Below are 19,406 nucleotides of genomic sequence, written 5' to 3' on the forward strand. Positions count from 1 at the left end.
TCTTTTGACTAGTCAATCACAAAAAGCTTTGCTGTCATTGGCTGTCCCGTTACGAGTGGGCGGGGATTTTTCAGAGAGTACGTTTCCTTGTTTGTCATATGCGAGACTAAAAGCCAAAGGGAAGGACCGATAGATCGTCCGGAAAGACAAACGAAACAAAAATACCAATCTTACATTTTTAGAAAATTCTCAGTTAGCTTGAATTATAAATGCTATTCACGCCTAATATCATTCAGATATCTTAATGGTAAAGCTAGCGGCTGTACTGTCTGTGTTTGTTTAGCTAACGTTAGCTGTTATCTTGCTCTCCAAACACTCCGCCTGTGTGGCGATGAGTACGGATTTACTGTCTGATTTGGACACTCGTTTCTTCGCTGATAACCTCCTGACGAGCGAAGACTGGGGTAAGTTATCATCTAAAGCCACCATAAAGGGAAATAAACGCACATGTCAACGATACAAAGCGATAACGGCTGTGTGGATAACGATGCGAGCCGTTAAAACGTCTTTAACGGTTCACTTTCACCTGCAGCGTGTGTGTGTTTTGGATATAAAATGGTTTTTATAGTAAATGAGGTGTTGAAAGTAGTTAGCTGACCGATACACGCGGGTTAAGTGTGGATGTGTGTGCGCTTCCTCGGTCTGCAGACCCGGATATGTCAGTTTATCTTTAACACAAGTGGGTGGAAGCGTGATCTCACATTAAAGGACAGATTCACAATTTTTTTTTTTCAAGTGTCTTAAAACAACAGTCAGGAGCCTCAACGAACAGTGAAAGAGGTTTTCCTCTCTGTAATCATTCCTCCTGTTCATACATCACAAGAGTACTGCAAGACTGCCACCAACTATTACTTTCTTTAATAATCCATTGATTGTTCTGTGTATAAAATGGTTAAATAATTGCCAAATTGTTGAGAGTACTATCATATACACTCACTGAGTACTTTATTAGGAACACCCATTGTCAAAAAGGTGATAATTCTACTTTATGTTTATTATTGAGGTTGTAGTTGGTGATGTAATTCACTCCTAATCCTAATATTCTTAATATTTTGTCTACTCCATTAACATACATGAGGGGGGCAGAATATTAGAAGCACTAGAGCTAGTTTATTGGGTGCATTAGATTGTACAGGTGTTTCTATTAAATGAGTGTATAGTGGGGGTCAATAGGGGCCCAACAACATAGGAGGTTAATCCAACTGTGCTTCTACTACAAACCTTATCTGGTTTTACCCGCTGAATCTGTCTGACATGCACCTATTTAGCTTCTCAAGTCTTCATTTTTACTTGCGTTATAGTTCACGATGCTGCGTGTGGAACTGAACAATGAGAGTGTGATATCTATAGTCCTCTATTACAGGGGTCAGCAGTCAGGCTCAACAATGGGCCAGTTTTCCTCAGCGCTGCTTACTGGGAATGGGGAGGTGATGATGATGTCATACCGGCGCGTGAAAACACATCCTGACATGTTGTTCATAAAACAGCTTCTGCTCAGATCTGCCAAATGATGTTATTTACCTTTTGTTATTCATCATGAGTCTTGTGTTTACATCCGTGTCTACTGTAGATTCATGATGATACATGTAAAATATTTGATGTCATCTGTAAGAGGGAAAACTTCAGCTTTTGTTAATGGGACAAATATTTTTATTGGAGGGCTGGATTTACCTGCCGCTGCTCCGTTATGTCGTACGAGTCACGATTATCATCATCATCATCATCATCATCGTGGCTGCAAGTTTACTGAGTTTCTTAGTGCAGCCACTTATAGGCTACATGTCAGCAGCAGTAAACAGTGTAACATCACCTACTGTAAGCTGTAATATTCTCTCCTCTAATATCTCTCCGACTGTCACATGACGCCTCTCATATTAGTCACGGAGCGTTTTGATTTAGAAAGATGTTCTCCGGTTGTTTCCGCTCCTCTAATCCGACTACTGACTGTGATAAATGTGTCTGCTGATTTCTTCTTTTCACTCCTCGGGAACATTTTTGTGAATGAAACTTTGTGCACAGTTGTCCGCCTCATATGGACGTTTTAGGGGCGTCAATGATGCTGATGAAAGCATCATCAGGCTGAAACCACAGATTGACACAGTTCGTGCAGTTGAGAGAGTTCATTGAATGCGACGTGGAAGAGTCGTACCAGCAAAACCTCAAAACGAAACAATAACGTTCTTGCATAAGATAAGTGATAATGTTGAGTTATCACACAGGCCTGCAGATAAGAGTTAACCTACATCTCATAATGAGACCTTGATTATTGTGATGTGAGAACCAGTCACACGCTGCTAAATGCTGCTAAATGCTAGCTGCTCCTGGTTTCTTACAATGAGCCATCTGGACAGATAAACATCCATCTGTACAAGTTCTCTCTGCTCTTTTAAGTAGATTCAGCAGACAAACAGTAAGAACGGTGAGATTTTCCACCTACTGTGACTGGTTGACAAAAGGAATTTTACTGCCCTGTTGTCGGTCTTCTGCAGTCAGGCAATAAACTCGATTAGATTAGATGAAACTTTAATGATCCTCATGAGAGAACTGGGTCAAAGCAGCAGCAGTGAGACTAATAGAGACGAGCTGTAAAACACAGAAGAAAGCTCTGACGATGAGGACTTTAAAGAAAAAAGTTATTTTATCTTTTCAGTGTTAAGAGATTAAGACCAAAACCAACTAGAGCTGCATTTGAAATGAGCGTTTTCATCAGCTGTGAATCTTTTTTGTCAATAAAATGTCTGACTAGAGACCACGGAGACGTCTTCACGTATCTAGTTTTTTTCTGATCAACAATCCAAACCACAAAGATTCAGTTCAGTTTGTTGTGTAAGACTCAGTCAAGCTTCAAATCCTCTGCAAATTTGGGCCATTTTTGCTGAACTAAAACAATTATTTGATTATCAGAATAGCAGCTGTTTAATCTTCTCTCAGTCGATTAATTGACTAACACCACTACAACACTACTACACACACAGCCTACAGTCTGAGTCGGACGTATCGTGATGAAAAGATGCATCCGTTTTAAAAAAAATCCACCTGTCTTGAACAAGCAGACTGTTGGGCTCTAAAACACCATATATATCAGATTATTATTGATATTTAGAGACGGTTGTTTAAAGGATATTTCAAACATGAATTTTTGTTGTAGTCTTGATACCGTGTGCAGCTGTGTGTCATATTTCCACTGATCTGCGGCGCCAACGTGTGAAAACGATATTAGCCGACAATGATCAACCACACGCTGCTGTGAAAGAACTTCATTTCACACCCGCACTCTTTGACAGGATGTGGGCTCAATAAAAAGCACAAGTGTACCCTGTTTGTCCTAGTTTCAAAGTTCAGACTTGTTTTCACCTCTACCTGCTTTAAACACGCAAGGCATGATGGGAGAAACGATGGGATGGCACACAGGGTCGCGTTTACAGCCAGGCTGAGTGAGTGAGAGCAGCGTGTGATGTTAAACATGTAGAGCAGTAAATCAGTTAGAGATGGATCTGTGTGTCAGCAGTTGCATCGACAGAGATGCAGCCTGAACGTAGGGGTGGATAAAATTCTCCAAGAGGATCAATATTTTATATAAAGAGACGTCCCAAACCAGTCTGGGGGTCGATAACAGGGCTGATCCAGGTATATTTTATACAGCAAGAAAAGTCAGATCCTCTCTGTGTCCTCTCCGTTCACCTCGGCCTGCCAGTGTCGCAGCGCTGCTCTTCTTCTAGTGTGTGAATGTGAAAAATAATTTGGGCAAACCGCTGCGAGGGACTCTGAGTTCAGAAACACACAGACTTGTTCCACTCCGACATTCACAAAGATCAGATCAGAGTAGAAAACATTCAGCCGGTTTGAGCCGCTACTAATTATGGCTTTTGATGGTTAAAGTGACAAACGTGTTGGACAGCAGCTCGTATCAGCTAATGACACTGATTCATTCTGTGAGGAACTCTGTAACACCGATGTACAATCAGGAGGTCAGGCTGGCGTTGGTGATGGGTGTCAGCCGGCTAGAACAAGCTCTGGAAAAGCCACAAGTAGCAACAGTCGCTAGAAGTCTTCCCTTACAAAGAATAAACTATTTGTGGCAGCAGTTTCCCTCAATCAGCGATGTTTGTTGACGAGCCGCCAGCTTCTCCTAAATAATTTACTTACTGAGCTCTGATCACAGTGCAGGAAACAGCTGAGAAAACAAGAACGTGCTTTAACACCAGGTGTAGATGCAAAACCTGTGGATGTGATGTCATCATGCAGATACACATCACGTATTACAACCAGGTGTAGACGCGGCCTTCAGCTCAGTGTCAGGAGTCAATAAGTGTGAATGTTTTCTGCTTCTTTAGTCGTCTGTGACAGTAAACTGAACATCTTTAGGTTGTGGACTGCTGGTCAGAACAAAACATGTTTGAGAAACAGTGATCAACATATTTCACAACTAACTGATCAATTGAGAAGATAATCAACAGATTCATTGATAATAAAGATAAACAATTTGTGAAATTCAGTGGACGTCTTCCTGTAGTAAGTGTTTTTTAGCCACAGATGGAGCCTGTATTTGCCACAAAATCAGATTAAATTGATGTCAAGTAACTTGAATCATACATTGAGTAACATCAGTGCTTGAATCACGTTTGTGCTGTTTTATTTAAAACTCCTCATCCGGTCCTCTCAGTCTCTTCTAGCGTGTGTTAACATATTTCTGGGTAACCTGGATTAATAAATATTTGTGTTTTCTTCGCTGCATGTCGGTCAGTCTCTCTCTCATGTGTTTAAATGTGACGCTGTGTCTCTCCTCAGATGCCTGCCTGTACCAGTGCGAGAGCATGGAGGAGGGAGAGGACGGAGACTTCGGCCGAGGGATGAAATACGAAGCGTCGGTACGTGAGACAAAAGAAAGTGTCACAGCTCACAGCTCTGCTTTCTGTCCGGGACTGAGAGTGTAACTGACACCTTCACACGGTTCAGTCTGATACCTTCACTCAGTTACTGTCTTTTCATGTAACACAGTCAATCCCAGCGCTGCCATTTCAGTAGAAATACAAGAAAAATATGATAAATTGGAATCTTTACCTGGCAGGTTTTTTTTTATGCTTACAGCCACCAAAAAGAAAAGTAAAATAACATGTGTTTAGTCGGGTCTGTTGATCTGTCTGTTGGTGCCGAGTGAAATATCTCGTCAACCTTCGGATGGTTTATCATGAAATGTTGGACAGATGTTCAGGTTCCCCAGAGGATGAATCCTACTGACGTCTGTGATCAGCTGATCACCAGCTGCTCAGAGTTCCACTCCAAATGATACGATATGATATCAATTACAGCTGCAATGATTAGTTGATTAGTTGATTAGTTGCTAACTAGTAAATTAATTGCAATTAACTATTTTGATAATCGATTAATCGTTTTGAGTTTCTCAAATGTGAATGTTTTTCTTTAGTCGTCTCTGACAGTAAACTGAATATCTTTGAATTGTGGACTGTTGATTTTTTTTTCACCATTTTTTGACATTTTGCAGACCAAACAACTAATCGATTAATCAAGAAAATGATTGACAGATTAATCAATAATGAAAATAATGGCTAGTTTAAGCCATAAAATCTGAACTTCCTTCTGAAACTGTTCAATGTGTAATTGGACACTTTCACTTTCTGTTTTGCTGCCTTGTAGGAATAAAACTACACTTGAAATTAATATTAACTACTGGTTAATTGGGGCACCACCTCCATTAATTAATAATGAATTAATTAATTAATTAATGAGGAGGAACAATAATTAGATGAAAATAATCAGTCTTATATCTGAACGTCATGAACTCTGAATATAGTGAGCTCCATCTGTGATATAAAGGAATACACAGATACAAAGACTTGGCTACAAACCAAGATATGTATTTAGCTACTGACGGATGGAGATGAATATATATATATATATATGTGTGTATGTATATGTATACTTATATACAACTAAAATGAATGAATGTGTAAATTAAATGAACAAGTTCTTGCTGACAGAATGAATGAACTCTACCTACAGCCAATGAAAATGTAATTTCAGTAGCTCTTGCATCTCTGAGACAGAACCATGGTAGATGGTTTTCCTGCTGTTTCCGTGGTGATGAAAGACTGATGATGAGGATGTTGCAGTTTGAGTGAAGCACTCTGGTTCAGCACTTCTTCAGCAGTGTGAGTCCAGTCTCAGACTAGCTGAGGCTGCGTAGTAGACACATGCAGCAGGGAGACGTCTCAGTCTCGGTGGCTGCAGGGTTGGATGCATGGAGCTCTAGACTAAGATTTAACTACGCAATAAAAATAGGAGATTACAAAAATAATGTATATTCAAATGGTGTGGTTTGGCTCGTGGCTGAGGCGTCTTGGCGGTCTTTGCTCTTTCTGGAGCTTTCAGTGCTCAGCCATAAAAAAAAAAAGAAATAAGGACAACGTCCAGAATGCATGAACGACTATCACGACTATCTGATAAGACCGAGAGAAATCAGCAGCAGCAGCAGCAGCAGCAGCGGTCAGTAGGCCAACGAGGCAGAAGTAGAGCAACAGCTGCCTGACAGTTGTAAAAGTTTTTCGAGGCGTGTTTCAAAAGAAACAGCATCCTCGGCGCTCTTTTGAAGGACTGCATTGATTACTAATTAATTCCTTTGTGTGGAGAAAAAAACTCACCTTCAAATAAAAGGGAGATAATTTAATTTTATTTCTATTGAATATCTGAAATTTACGCACTTACAAGTTGAATATTCACTCATTTCTGTTGCCAATGGGAATTTCACCAACACATCATGAAAAACTTAATAAATCTTAATTGCGTAATCTGTAATTAAATCTATTAAGAAAGCATTATCATAGCAGTGACACCATACCTGAATAACATCAAATAAATCTAATGCAATGATATGTGTGAATTATAATTTTGAAGCAGAGTTTAAGTTTCTATTATGTCAACAAAATTAATAGTTCTCAAAAAAAACAGTAAAAGTTAACATTGGTCAGACAAGTCCAGATACATATTTTTACACATTTTTAGGGGCATTTCTGACCAACTCAGACTCTGATTGTATACGAAAGAGAAAGACAAGAGGAGAGCAACTTAAAGGAAACAGCTTCTCCCAAAAATACGACTTAAGAGATACGACTTCAGAGATAGTGGGCTATAGGGGTGTAACAGTACGTGTATTCGTCCTGAACCGTTACCGTACGAACGTTACGGTTCGGTCCATGCGCTCTGAGACCCAAACAATATCTGTCATAATAGTTTAATAACCCACTTACTCCGACATGTGGAACAATAATTCTAGAGCACAAGTTTCACCTGGAACGTTTTGGCAGCGAACAACTAGCATGCTCATGTTAACTTAGCCAAGACCCATAACATATGCTCCGTAGTGAAACAATACCGTGACATCATTAGATTATTAATAGTGAAGCATCAGTGTTAGAGCACCATGTTACTGTTGTAGCTGCTGGAGGTGGAGCTAGTTTACACTACTTTATATACAGTTAGAGTATAAATCAGCATAACACAGCTGTCAGCAGGTGTCCTGACTCCTCGTAAGAAACAGAAAGGTTGTTTTCTTGTTCCACTGCGGAACAACTGAACTGTTTGAGTAATAGTTACGACCAATGAGCCATAGATGGATCTTTACATTTTATCAAAATGAAAATGTTTTTTTTTTACCTTTCTTTTCTTTTCCTACTGTATCAAAATCATACCGAACCATGACCCCAAAACTGAGGTACATACTGAACTGTGAACTTAGTGTATGGTTACTAGCAGAAGAAGAGAGGATGGTCCGTCCAGGTTCAGGTGGTCTGATTGTATCTGAAAATAAAAAGAAACGTGTTAATCTCCAAAATTATTCATTTTCTCTCTGTGACTGCTGCTGAAAAGGCATTTTTAGTCCTGTCCAATGTTTCCTTGACATCCTTATGCCTTTAGGTTAGAAGTCATTGGGTCTGTGTGTGTGTGTGCGTGTGTGTGTGCGCTCCTCCACCTACACAGACAGACTGTCAGGCTAAAATGAATCATTGTGTATCTTACAGCCGGCAGAGAAAAGACAGGTCTGTAACCATCAGTAGGTACAGATGATGGATCAGAAGATAATCAGGCTAATCGTTTGTCGGTTGGCTGAGTGGAGGAGGTGTACACACACACACACACACACACACACACACACACACACAGACACACACACACACACACACACACACACACACACAGGTGTTGACATACTGACTAATCCAGCAGTTGTTTGGTCTAATTCTCCTCCTGACTTCTTTTTCCACCCTCTCTGTCTCTTCTCCCTCTTATTCTTCTTCTTCTTCTTCTTCTTCTCCCAACCTCTCGCAGTTTGACAACGACCTCGTGCTCACTCTCGATCCTGACAACCCCACGTCGCCATGGCAACACCTTGACGACAATCTGCTCACAGGTACAGAATGAAACACACAGGGAACGTTCTGCTCTCACGCCTCAAGCGTCCTCACGTCTGTGAAACATGAGACGCTTTGTTTTCACCTCTGCCACAGCGGCCGGTCAGACCTGGAAAACCTTTAGTCACCTTTTACACAGCTGACTTGAACATCAACTGCTTTAATAACACATTTTTAAATATGTATTCTGCCACTTGATTGATTGAATCTCAGACAGCGTTTTACTGTGTGTGTGTATATATATGTAAGTATAATAGTGCAGTGAAGTCAGTTAAACTCCTGTTTAAACAGACAGGTACCAGCTTCTCTGCGTCTCTACCGTGTGATCGTCTCTCCGGCTGGCAGCGCTGTCAAAGCTCTGCGGTGTGTTTGGATTTTATAACCGAACCGATACCAGGACGTGAACTTTTTATTTCACTGACGTCTTCACATCACAAACAACGAACAACAGCATTAGAATACAAGTCTCGCAGGTAAAACACACGACTCGTGTAGCTGTTATATCAGTTTAGTGTGCGTTACTGTAACTTGCAGTAACCGGGCGGAGATAAACCTCCTGAATCTGCACCCAAAACGCTGTGAAAACTTTCATTTCTACCGCAGCCTCCGTGATCATCGACTGGGAAAGAGGCAGAAAAAAGGCTCATAGAAGCATGAAGAAGAACAGAGGGAGTTCACAGATAATTAGCCATTAATCATGTCATGTGATGCTACTTGAGATTGTCACTAATGAGAATAGCAGGTCCACCTTAAAGGTCAGTCCACCTTAAGGGAGCCTGGTCAGGTCAGGCTAACCCATCGTCGCTAACTTCGAGGCTAACCCCCTTCACTTTAACCAGCAGGTGGCAGGACACGGGTGATGCTGATATATTCACTGTTTCCTGTCTGTGTGTCTTGTCGTTTTCTCTGAAGGAGACGCTCCTGTGATAAAAAGTGAGATGACCATTGCTCAGGCTTTACCGGTGGAAATGTGTAAGTTCTTCTCTGGTATTTTCAAACCCAATTTATCTATCGAACAAAAACAGTTATGCTAAAATATGTGTCTCTTTTTTTGGGGGGGATTTTATTTCAACTTCAGCATCACATACAAAGCTGTCACAGCTTTCAGCATTGAGTAATGATAATAATTCATCTTCCTGTGTTTGTGTCCAGTGTTCCAGGTGAAAGCAGAGCCTCCGTCTCCAGCGTCCTCTCTGGGGTCCGACTGCTCCGCTTCATCTCCAGATCCACAGGTGTGTTTATGTTTGAGTTTGACTCTGAAAGAAGCTGCTGCGGCTTATTAGACTCACATTCAGGCTGCTTTATTGCCAAAACACATGAATTTACAATAAATTCAGAACATTGTTACTGAAATGAAAAAAGGAAAAAAGTCCTTCATGTATGAAATAAACTGAACAGCAGATTAAACCAATTACATAGTTTTTCAAGATAAAAAAATATACTTTTATATAATACAAAGTTAAAAAAAAAGTTTGAGAGGAATCAACTCATTTATTTCCTCTAGTATAGTTTGTAATTTTTCATTATTAGAGCAGCTGCTAAACAGTTGATTTTTATTGATGAGTTGAAGAAGTGATCAGTGAGCAGCTCATGTTTTCTTATATCTGACTGTTTGTATCTTCAGTGAAGGCTTAAAGAGTAACTCGACACTCCCTGACAATCTTGTTCCAGTTGACCTCCAGTAGTTTAACATCTTTTTTTTAACAACGACTTTAAAGTTACTCTTTAACTTTTCCTCCTACGATGAAGCAGCTCATTCTTCAGGCTCAGACAGAACAAAGACAAGTAACAAATTAAGACGACAAGCAAAGATCGAGGTTAACGAGACTTAATTCAGATCACAACCAGCTGTAAAATCAAACACAGCAAAACACATAAAATGACAAACAAGAAGAGCTGCAGACACGTCGATCTGACTTGAGTCTCCGCTGTCCAGATCACAGTCAAAGGTGAAAACCCTCCGACTCCTCCGTACATGTACGGAGACGTGCTGTCGCCTCCGCTGGGATCCATGGAGGTCACCGTGGCGACGTCGGCGGTCGGCCCGCGGCAGACGCAGATTACCGCGGTGACGCAGACGCAGCTACAGACGCCGCTGACGACGCAGATCCCGGCGGTCATCGGCGGGATCCAGACGCAGGCCACCGGTAGGTTCCTAACCCGGGTCGGGTCCCGTACCAGCTGACCTCCGCTAGAGATCAGAACTGAGTGATTTATCAAATTAACGTAGCTCTACCATCGCTGTGAGGGATAACATGTAGTTTTTTGATAACTAGGTGTAATGTTTCCTCTCTGTCTGGTCCTAGTCGGCACTCATGCAGCAGAATTATGAATTAATTGTAGCTGATTTATTGTATTCATCAGTAGATCAGTGTTACAGTGTTCCAGCCTGCTAGTTATACATGTGTTTATCAGTCTTTACAGATGTTACTCAGATGATAAAATGCTGTTTTGATGATGATGGAGCCTCAGTCATCATTTGTGTTGATGGTGTAAATAGTGTAAAGCAGTCAAAAGCGTCTAAAATCTACACTAGATGTCTAATATTAGATGTTTATGTTATTCTACTGTTTGATTTGCTTTAATTAAATCAGAATAAAAATCCGATGTGTCTCAGATGTAAAGATTATTTCTAACGTCTCTCCTTCAGTCCTGCCTTCGTCCACGCTGAAGGCCAGCACCATCCTGAGCGCCAAACCTCCCATCCAGCCCAGACCTGTGTGTGTCACCTCGCTCCCCGTCCCCCAGACCCCCGCGCCGGCCAAGACCCTCATACTGCAGGGCCTCCCCTCCATGGACCAGACCAGACCTGGTGAGAGAGAGAGTTTAGTCGATTTTATGTGCAAAAATATCACACAGAAACATGTTAGTAACGTGTTTATCGGTTACTTGGAAACATCTTTTTAACGCCGTCCAATAAGAAGCAACCAGCTATGTAAACAGGAAGTATAACGTCAACCCTTCCTCCTCCAGTCGTTCTGTCTCAGTCCGTCTGCCTCGGTTCGGCTCCGGCCATCGTCAAGATGGAGCCCGTCTCTCCCAGCATCCCCCAGCACTGCTCCAGCCCCACGGCCCAGCCCGCCAGCAAACCCATCGTCCCGGCGACCACGACGTTACCCGGCAACAACTCAAACGACATCGATGTGAGTAGGGTTCATCACATCACAACCAGACACACAAACTAAAGAATCTGTTTGTCATTACTTTAGTTTGGGAAATATAAACATGGTTTAAGTCTTTTCCATTTAAGAAAATATACCAAACTGCTTAATGTGTCAATGTTTGGCTTGATGAGATATAATATACAATAAGGAAAGATGGAGGTCTTTATTGGATCCACTTTAGCTTCTGCTATAGTCGCTAACCTTCCTGTGATCTACACATTCAAATATCAAGATAAACATTAAAACAATCAAAGCAAAATCCAAACAAATACAGAATAACAGCAAAGAGCACAGACAAATGAAAACTCATAAATACAACAGGACAGCTGCATATAAATACATAACCATAACATAAAGTTAATGAAAACTAAGACGAGTAGTAAAGTCTGCTTCAGATACATCTGCGTTTGTTTCTGTGATGTTGGTTTTATAACTGCTGATAAAAGCAGTGAATCAAAACCAAAAGATGATAAATAAGAGATGGTTATTACATTCATTCTCTGCTGCTTATCTGGTCCACGTCACACCAGTTGATTGATTATATTATTAGGAATTATAGTTATTTACAGCTCGGTGCAGATAAAAATGTCAATAAATTCATGTACTTAATAAATAATTGTAGGTCTACTGGTTCGCTATCGTTCTTTGACCTGTATGATAAATTCTATGTGGTGTGAAAGTATTGTTCTAAAGTTTGAGATGAGTTCAACTCAGGTTAGGTGTCTGTATCTGTTTCTAAGGTTAAATCATTGTAATCAATCTGGAAGAAATACACAGCAGTGCTGCAGACAGCCGCCTGTTTGGAGTCACATATATAAGATTTAGTCAGAAACGCTGTGCGCTGTACGGACACGTGTGAGGGGAAGTTTGGTAACAGACTGCAGCAGCTGTCTTACATAAAGGTTGTGATATATGAAGAGTCTCAGCCTCAGGGTGTCACGTTATCTAACACCTATTCAACTCTAGCTTTCTCTACTTTTGTTCTCTCTCTCCTCTTCTCTTCCCTCCTCCTCCTTACTCCTCTCTACTTCCCCCGCCATCTTTCCCCTCCTCCGCCTTCCCTCCCCCTCTCTCTCTCTCTCTCTCCTCCTCCTCCTCCTCCTGCAGATGAAGGTGCTGAAGCGGCAGCAGAGGATGATAAAGAACCGGGAGTCGGCCTGCCAGTCGAGGAAGAAGAAGAAGGAGTACCTGCAGAACCTGGAGGCCCAGCTCAGGGAGGCCCAGCAGGAGAACGAGCGGCTCCGCAGGGAGAACCAGGCGCTGAGGGAGAGACTGGCTGGGAAAGAGGTGAGGAGACGACGCCGCCTTTAGTGCTTCAACCGTCTCGGTGTGAAGTTGTAAACTCTGAAAAGTCCTCAAAAGCACTGAATACTAAATAGATATTAAATAACCAAGATCTTAAATACATCTTATTTTGTCCAACCATCAGTCCAAAACTCCACAATAATTCATTTACAGTAATATATAACAAAGAAAAGCAACAAATTCTCACATTTGAGAGCTTTGAACCAGCGAACGTTCTGCTTGAAAAACTATCAGAATAGTTGATGATTCATTTTCTGCTGCTCGACTAAATTATTGAGATATTTTTGTGATATATTTTGTTTCAGTCAAATAGAGTTCTGAAGTTCTTCACTCAGTACATTATGATAAATCAGTAAAAGCTGCGATTAAAGGAGAGATTCTGAACAGGAAGAAATCAGTCAGAGAAGAAGAGAGATGAAGGTCAGACTGAGCTGCAGGAGGAGAAACCTGTAAACCTTTGATGCTGGAAATCATTTAATAAAACAACATTAAAGATTAAATGATTGACACGAGTAAATCTGGAGAGAATCCAGTTATTACAGGATAAAATACAACAAGACATTTAAAGTTTAGTTTCTCTTTTCTGTTAAATGTTTTGAGTGTTTTTGCTTCTGTGTATGTTTTTCCACGTGTGTCTGTTTATATTCAGTATTTTATTAACAAACAGCTTCATTTAAATCTAGTCAATCTCGTGTGTTTGTGGTTTTCAGGGCAGCGACTCGGCGACTAACAAGAGAGCCGTGTGCGTCATGGCCGTTCTGCTGTTCATGACCTTCAGCTTCGGACCCGTCAGGTATCTGCAGCGCTTTCCTCAGCTTCCTCCTCATCTGCTCTTCTTCTTCTTATTCTTATTCTTATTCTTCTTCTTCTTCTTCTTCTTCTTCTTCTTCTTCTTCTTCTTCTTCTTCTTCTTCTTCTTCTTCTTCTTATTCTTCTTATTCTTATTCTTATTCTTATTCTTATTCTTATTCTTATTCTTATTCTTCTTATTTTGATGATATTCCAGCAGCTGTACCGCTATGAGGCGTGTCATCGCTGCCCTCTGTGTGTGCAGTTTTACCCTCATCTGTTTCCGCTGCGCATTGCATTGTGGGAGGATAGCGTCCACTCAGAGCTCGCTGAGAAATCAGCTGTTTTTACTGTTTGGTCTGAGAGTCACATTTCAAGTCAAAAACAAAGAAACAACAAAAAAAAATCAGTTTCTTTTTATCATCCATGAGGAATAAAATACAAAAAATATTTATATAGAAAAATACTTTAAAAAATATTATATTTAAAAATATAAATAAAATAAAATTTATAAAAAAAAAATAAATTTAAAAACATTAATTTAATTTAATAAATTAAATTAATAAGATTAAATATATAAATAATATATGCTGGTCCTTAAAATGACTGATAATATTTTCTGGAAAATTAATTTAGGGCCTAAAAAAAAGGTACATGTCATAAATAAAGTCTCCAGAACTCTTAAAGTGTTTTATATAAGCAGTGATACATACAAACAGTGATTTATCTCCATGCCAACAGTGACACACAACCAAATGAAAGTGTATCTTTGTTGGTCTTCTTCCCGCAGCATCACAGACAGGAAGCTGTCGACTGACCTACAGGAAGGTGTGGTGTCATATACAGGACGACGGCTGCTGGAGATCGAACAGGAGCAACAACAACAACAACAACAGCAACAGCAACAGCAGCAACAACAGGCGTCTGTTCAACCTCCGAGCAGAGAGGAGGACAAGACGGAGACGGAGGAGGACGGAGACGCAGAAAGATACACACAAGAGTCGTATCAGTTCAGGTGAGACGAATCAGCTCAACACCAGAAATCACCAGTCGTTGAGTTCAGACACTAAACTTAAGATTTACACCAAAAAAAACACTTCAAATGTTCCTCGTTGATTTCTTCTTCTCTTTGTGTCTGGACGTCAGCGCTGCGGAGACTTGAGCTCTCGATGACCAGAAAATAAACCTTTTTAAAGGAGCAGTTCACCAGTTTTACACATGAAGATCAGTTTCATTCATTTGAACCTTTATTTGGACAAGACAGGCCAAAGATTACAATACAAATATAAAATAAAAGAAATAAAACACATAATATGAAAACATATTAAGGCAATAAAAAGCAACATATGTAAATAAAAGTTAAAGCTCAATTAAAACACACGTTCACACAGTTAATGCATCATAGTTGTATAATGTGCTCTGTAAGGTCTGAGGAAAAAACCCTGGTGATGTCACAGTGATGTCATCAGGGTTTCTCAACATGGACAAAGCTGAGGTGCATTATGGGAAGAGTAGGATCTGAGAGAACTGGGCATTTGCAAGCTAGCGAGTAGCTCGTTCATTAGCTTTAACTTTGTAAGTAAACAACATACGACTAGTCAGGTGACTTTGTTGTTGTTGACATTTATCACTGAAGCGATGAACCTTACAATTTATCATTTTAAGCATTTTTTTTTCCTGCAAAATGCTGGAAGAAAATTGAAACAAACTTTTTAGGACTTCATGTGCTGCAGAGTTGAGCCAGAATAAATAAAAAGAGCTGCAGCAGCTGCACAGCTCTGATGAAACAGGTTATCTCATCATCTGCTCTCCAACCACTGGAGAGAAAAGCAGACGACAGTTTAACAGAACTGGTTCAGTCACTCTTAACTGTCATCATGTTTCTCTGCTGGATTCCTCTAAACGCTGACGTGTAATTCACTCGACTAATGTTACCGTACGTCTCAAACATGTGATTCATCTTTGTGTTTTTGGCGTGTCGTCGCAGGAACCTGAGTGATGTGTTCAGTGACATGAAGGATCTGGTTCTGCAGGACATCGACCGTTACTTCAGCTCGTCAGACTGCAGACAGTTTAACCGCTCCGAGTCTCTCCGGTCAGTCAAACGCTTCGGCTTCACACGTTTTGTTTTGTTTCAAACAGTCGATTTCTTCTCTGACCCTCCTCCTTCTCTTCCTCATCCTCAGGCTGGCGGACGAGCTGAGAGGTTGGGTTCACCGACACCAAATCGACCGCAAGAAGTCTGGAGGGAAACCGAAGATCGCCAAGAAGGCAAAGATCGCCCAGGTGGAGACTCATCTTCATCCTCCTGTTAATACTGACGTCGTTTCTTCTTCTCTCTTCATAAAGCCTGTTTTTATTTTATAATATAACATAGTTCCTTATGGCTTGACTTTCCTGTTTATTATAAAGAAAAAGAAAAAAAACAGCATTTGCACACATTTCAGGGATCAGAATTTGAGATAAGTTAAGGTAGGAATGAATTATATACAAAATGTGTTGAATGCAGTAACTGTTTATTGTGTCCGTTCGAGATAAACTCATCAGATAAATTTCATATGAACTGATTTGTTTTTGACTTGATGCAGAAAGCTCAGCTGAGGAAGACGAACATCTCCAGATATCTGCCCATCCAGGCGCACCGCTCCATAGAAAGGTGATTATTACACAAAGCAACCAGAAAAAAACATAAACTACTGTTAAAAGATATTAGTTAATTTCTGCTGTAACTTCTTACAGCAGCAACAAGAGAGAGAGAGAAAGTTTCATCTTCAGGTGCAGTTATGTAATCGAAAAACCAGTGAAAAGTGAAGCAGCGTGTTTCTTTCAGCTGGATGAAACAAAAAAAGTCACGAATGAAAAAAAAAAACAGGAATAATTTATAAATCAATAATTATTTAGAAGGTTTGATGAAAAGGATGAAAAGAAAAACATTTTATCAAAACACAAACTTGCATATTTTGAAAACGTTAATATGATATTGTAAGAATTTCCTGAAATAGACGAGCTGATGAGGAGCAAAGATTTGAGCTGACAAAGATATCGTGAAGAGTAAAAGTCATACTAGTGACATGTTTTTATTTAAGAGTCATTTTACATTATATCTGAAATGTTCTGGTCTCTCAGATGTGATGATTTAATGACAGCAAACAAGATGTGAAGATGTCACCTTTGACTTAAGGAAACTGTAACATTTTATGAAATTTAAGACAAAATGATAAATTGTTAAAATAATCACTAGTTGCAGCTCTATTCAGACGGTGGTGATGGTATTGAGCGTTCGGTCTGAGCGTGACCGTGAACCTGACGTCTCCGTGTCTGTTTGCAGTCAGCTGCAGGTGCTCGCTGGTCCTGAGGTCACGTACAGCGACTTCCTGGATGCCATCGACCGCAGAGAGGACACCTTCTACGTCGTCTCTTTCAGACGGGTATGACAACACGAGAAGTGACTCAACAGCTCGATCCGGACAAACCAGAAAAACTCTGCAACGCTTCAACACCAACTAATCCTCCTGAGATGCAAAAAAACAAAAAAAAAACCCCTTACAGTTAAAATGTGTTTATCTGACAGTATTCCTCATTTGATTAACTTCTTACACTTTGTGATCATTTCTAAAATCATTTGCATATTAAGACAGGATTCTTCAAAGTGGAAGAAAAGGTGGAACATGAGTTTTTCTCGGTTTTGCTGTTTTTATTTTCTACATTCAGCTCAATAAACAACAGATATGATTTATTTAAAAGCTCCCAGATGACAATAATTTAAACATGAGAACAGCAAGTTGAGGTGTCAGTGTGGGGAAAACATAATAATTTGTGGTCACCTTGAAGAGGGCAGCAAACACCTTTGACGTGTCACATTCAGTCAGACTGAAGTTTGAAGAAGACGACAAAGAAGTTACCCTGTAAAACACGTTGGAGGGATCTCAAAGATCTAAAAGTTAACAGCCAGAAGCAGAAGTATATCCTCATATCAAGCTTAAAATGAAAAAAACAAGTGATCCACAGTGCGATGAGTAGTACACATACACACAAGACAAGACTATCCTGTTTAATATTCCATCATAATAAAACCAGAATGTCTCCTCTGTTTCTCCAAACAGGACCACCTGTTGTTACCTGCCATCAGCCACAATAAGACCAGCCGACCCAAAATGTCTCTGGTCATGCCGGCCATGTCTGTTAACGGTGAGTCTGACAACACATCTGCTCTGTAAATCACTTCTACTGTGTTTCCTTTTAAGAAAAACATCACTGATGCGTTCTGTCGTCAGCAGACGGTCACACTGAGCCTGACTGCATCCTGCTACACAACACAAGAGCCACAGACTCTGAACAACAACCCACATTAGCTTCCTGCTAAAGTCTCCTTCTTATCTAACTTATAAACATGAACGCACGTGTTGTCCTGCAGCTCAGCTTGTTGAAGAGTCACCTAACAAATATTCACCAGGGAAAAGTGCACCGTTAACGTCAGTTAGCAGCTAGATAGCTAATTAGCTAATTAGCTGCTCAGCTGCATCACATTGAACAGCCTGTAAACACTCCTGCAGACGTCACTTCGGACACGTTAGTGTTGGTTTTGTTGTTGCTCTTTAAATCCCTGTTAGCAACTCACCATCTGAAAAACAAATCAAGGCCTTGAAAGTTTTTGAAAGCAGACATAAATAGACATGGTTCATTGAAAGTGCTTGAATTTTTATATTTTGTGTTAGAATAGAATATTGCTTTGCTGTGATGTGTTAAAGGAAAGATACCTTAGATAGTCTTTATTGTAACAGTAATTAACCTTGATCTGTGTCTCAAACTATGCCGTGTTGGGTCCTTGAATTTGAGGGAACTGGGTCTGGAAAGTCTTTGAAAGTGATGTTTAAGAAGGTGTGAGAAGATAATCACTCTGTTGAAACTGTTTGTGTGACTTTATTTCCTCTTGTCGTCCGCAGAGAGTCTCTATAATTCCTCTCAGGGCTACGAGATGATGATGCAGGTCGACTGCGAGGTCATGGACACCCGCATCGTCCCCATCAAGTCCTCCGCCGTCCCCCCGTCCCTCCGTGACCCGCCTCCGCCACCCCCCTCCGCCCACCACAACCCCCACCATCACCACGGCAACCACACCTCACTCCGAGGACGTCACCAGCATCACCCCTCCTCGTCCTCCTCCTCATCGTCATCGTCTCAGCGGCAACCTTTACCTGTCCGACGACGGCCAGCGGAATATCTCATCAGCCAATCGGAAGGGGTCTGATTAGCCGTTGCCGTGGCGATCACAGCAGATGATGGGTAGAGAAGAGGCAGGCAGGCGGTTTTGGGAAGAAGAGGTGACAGTTAAAGGTTTGAGGCTTGGAACAAAGTCCAAGACGAACATTTAAACCTTGAGACACATTTCTTTAATAATAATCTCATCATCTTTACATCAGGTAACATTTCTCCTCTGGCTTATACACGTCGCTTCGTCCTGCAGAAGTTGAGTTTCCTGTAGTTTGTGGAAAGTGAAAATTCAGGAAAACCTCCATGAAACACATATGAAAAGGATTTTAATCAGTAATTGAAGCAGTTACTGTTTAAAACCTCAAGAGAGGGTTGAAAAGATTTTAAAAAAAGCCTCTTTAGAAGAAAATATCCTAATATATAAAAATAGATTCCTAAAAATGAAAGTTGGATGCAGACACGGCAGCACACTGCACTTAGAAACGGTGCTGCGTTTTAATATTTAATTGTG

At 40.6% G+C, this 19,406-nt stretch overlaps 1 protein-coding gene, 1 long non-coding RNA gene and 3 gene segments (V, D, J or C); 3 read left to right on the plus strand and 2 right to left on the minus strand.

The window, feature by feature from the left end:
• The window catches only part of LOC121913208, an 899,212-nt gene that overhangs the window by 727,197 nt on the left and 152,609 nt on the right, over positions 1-19,406 (plus strand).
• LOC121913212 overlaps positions 1-19,406 on the minus strand; it is a 747,540-nt gene that overhangs the window by 716,594 nt on the left and 11,540 nt on the right.
• The window catches only part of LOC121913210, a 756,822-nt gene that overhangs the window by 713,118 nt on the left and 24,298 nt on the right, over positions 1-19,406 (plus strand).
• Positions 94-19,278, plus strand: atf6b (activating transcription factor 6 beta). Its single transcript, XM_042435824.1, has 17 exons — positions 94-404; positions 4,789-4,868; positions 8,344-8,425; positions 9,339-9,398; positions 9,579-9,658; positions 10,363-10,573; positions 11,077-11,238; positions 11,400-11,569; positions 12,698-12,877; positions 13,606-13,688; positions 14,475-14,699; positions 15,672-15,779; positions 15,871-15,970; positions 16,273-16,340; positions 17,013-17,112; positions 17,788-17,872; positions 18,628-19,278. The coding sequence occupies exons 1-17, from the start codon at positions 332-334 to the stop codon at positions 18,930-18,932; spliced, it is 2,172 nt and encodes a 723-aa protein (XP_042291758.1). The 5' UTR covers positions 94-331; the 3' UTR covers positions 18,933-19,278.
• LOC121913265 lies at positions 17,109-17,889 on the minus strand. Its single transcript, XR_006100273.1, has 3 exons — positions 17,804-17,889; positions 17,509-17,587; positions 17,109-17,196 (listed from the first exon to the last, which is right to left on the minus strand). It is a non-coding gene; the product is annotated as an uncharacterized LOC121913265 (long non-coding RNA).

The sequence above is a fragment of the Thunnus maccoyii genome, chromosome 15 (assembly GCF_910596095.1).
Source record: "Thunnus maccoyii chromosome 15, fThuMac1.1, whole genome shotgun sequence".
Taxonomy (NCBI): domain Eukaryota; kingdom Metazoa; phylum Chordata; class Actinopteri; order Scombriformes; family Scombridae; genus Thunnus; species Thunnus maccoyii.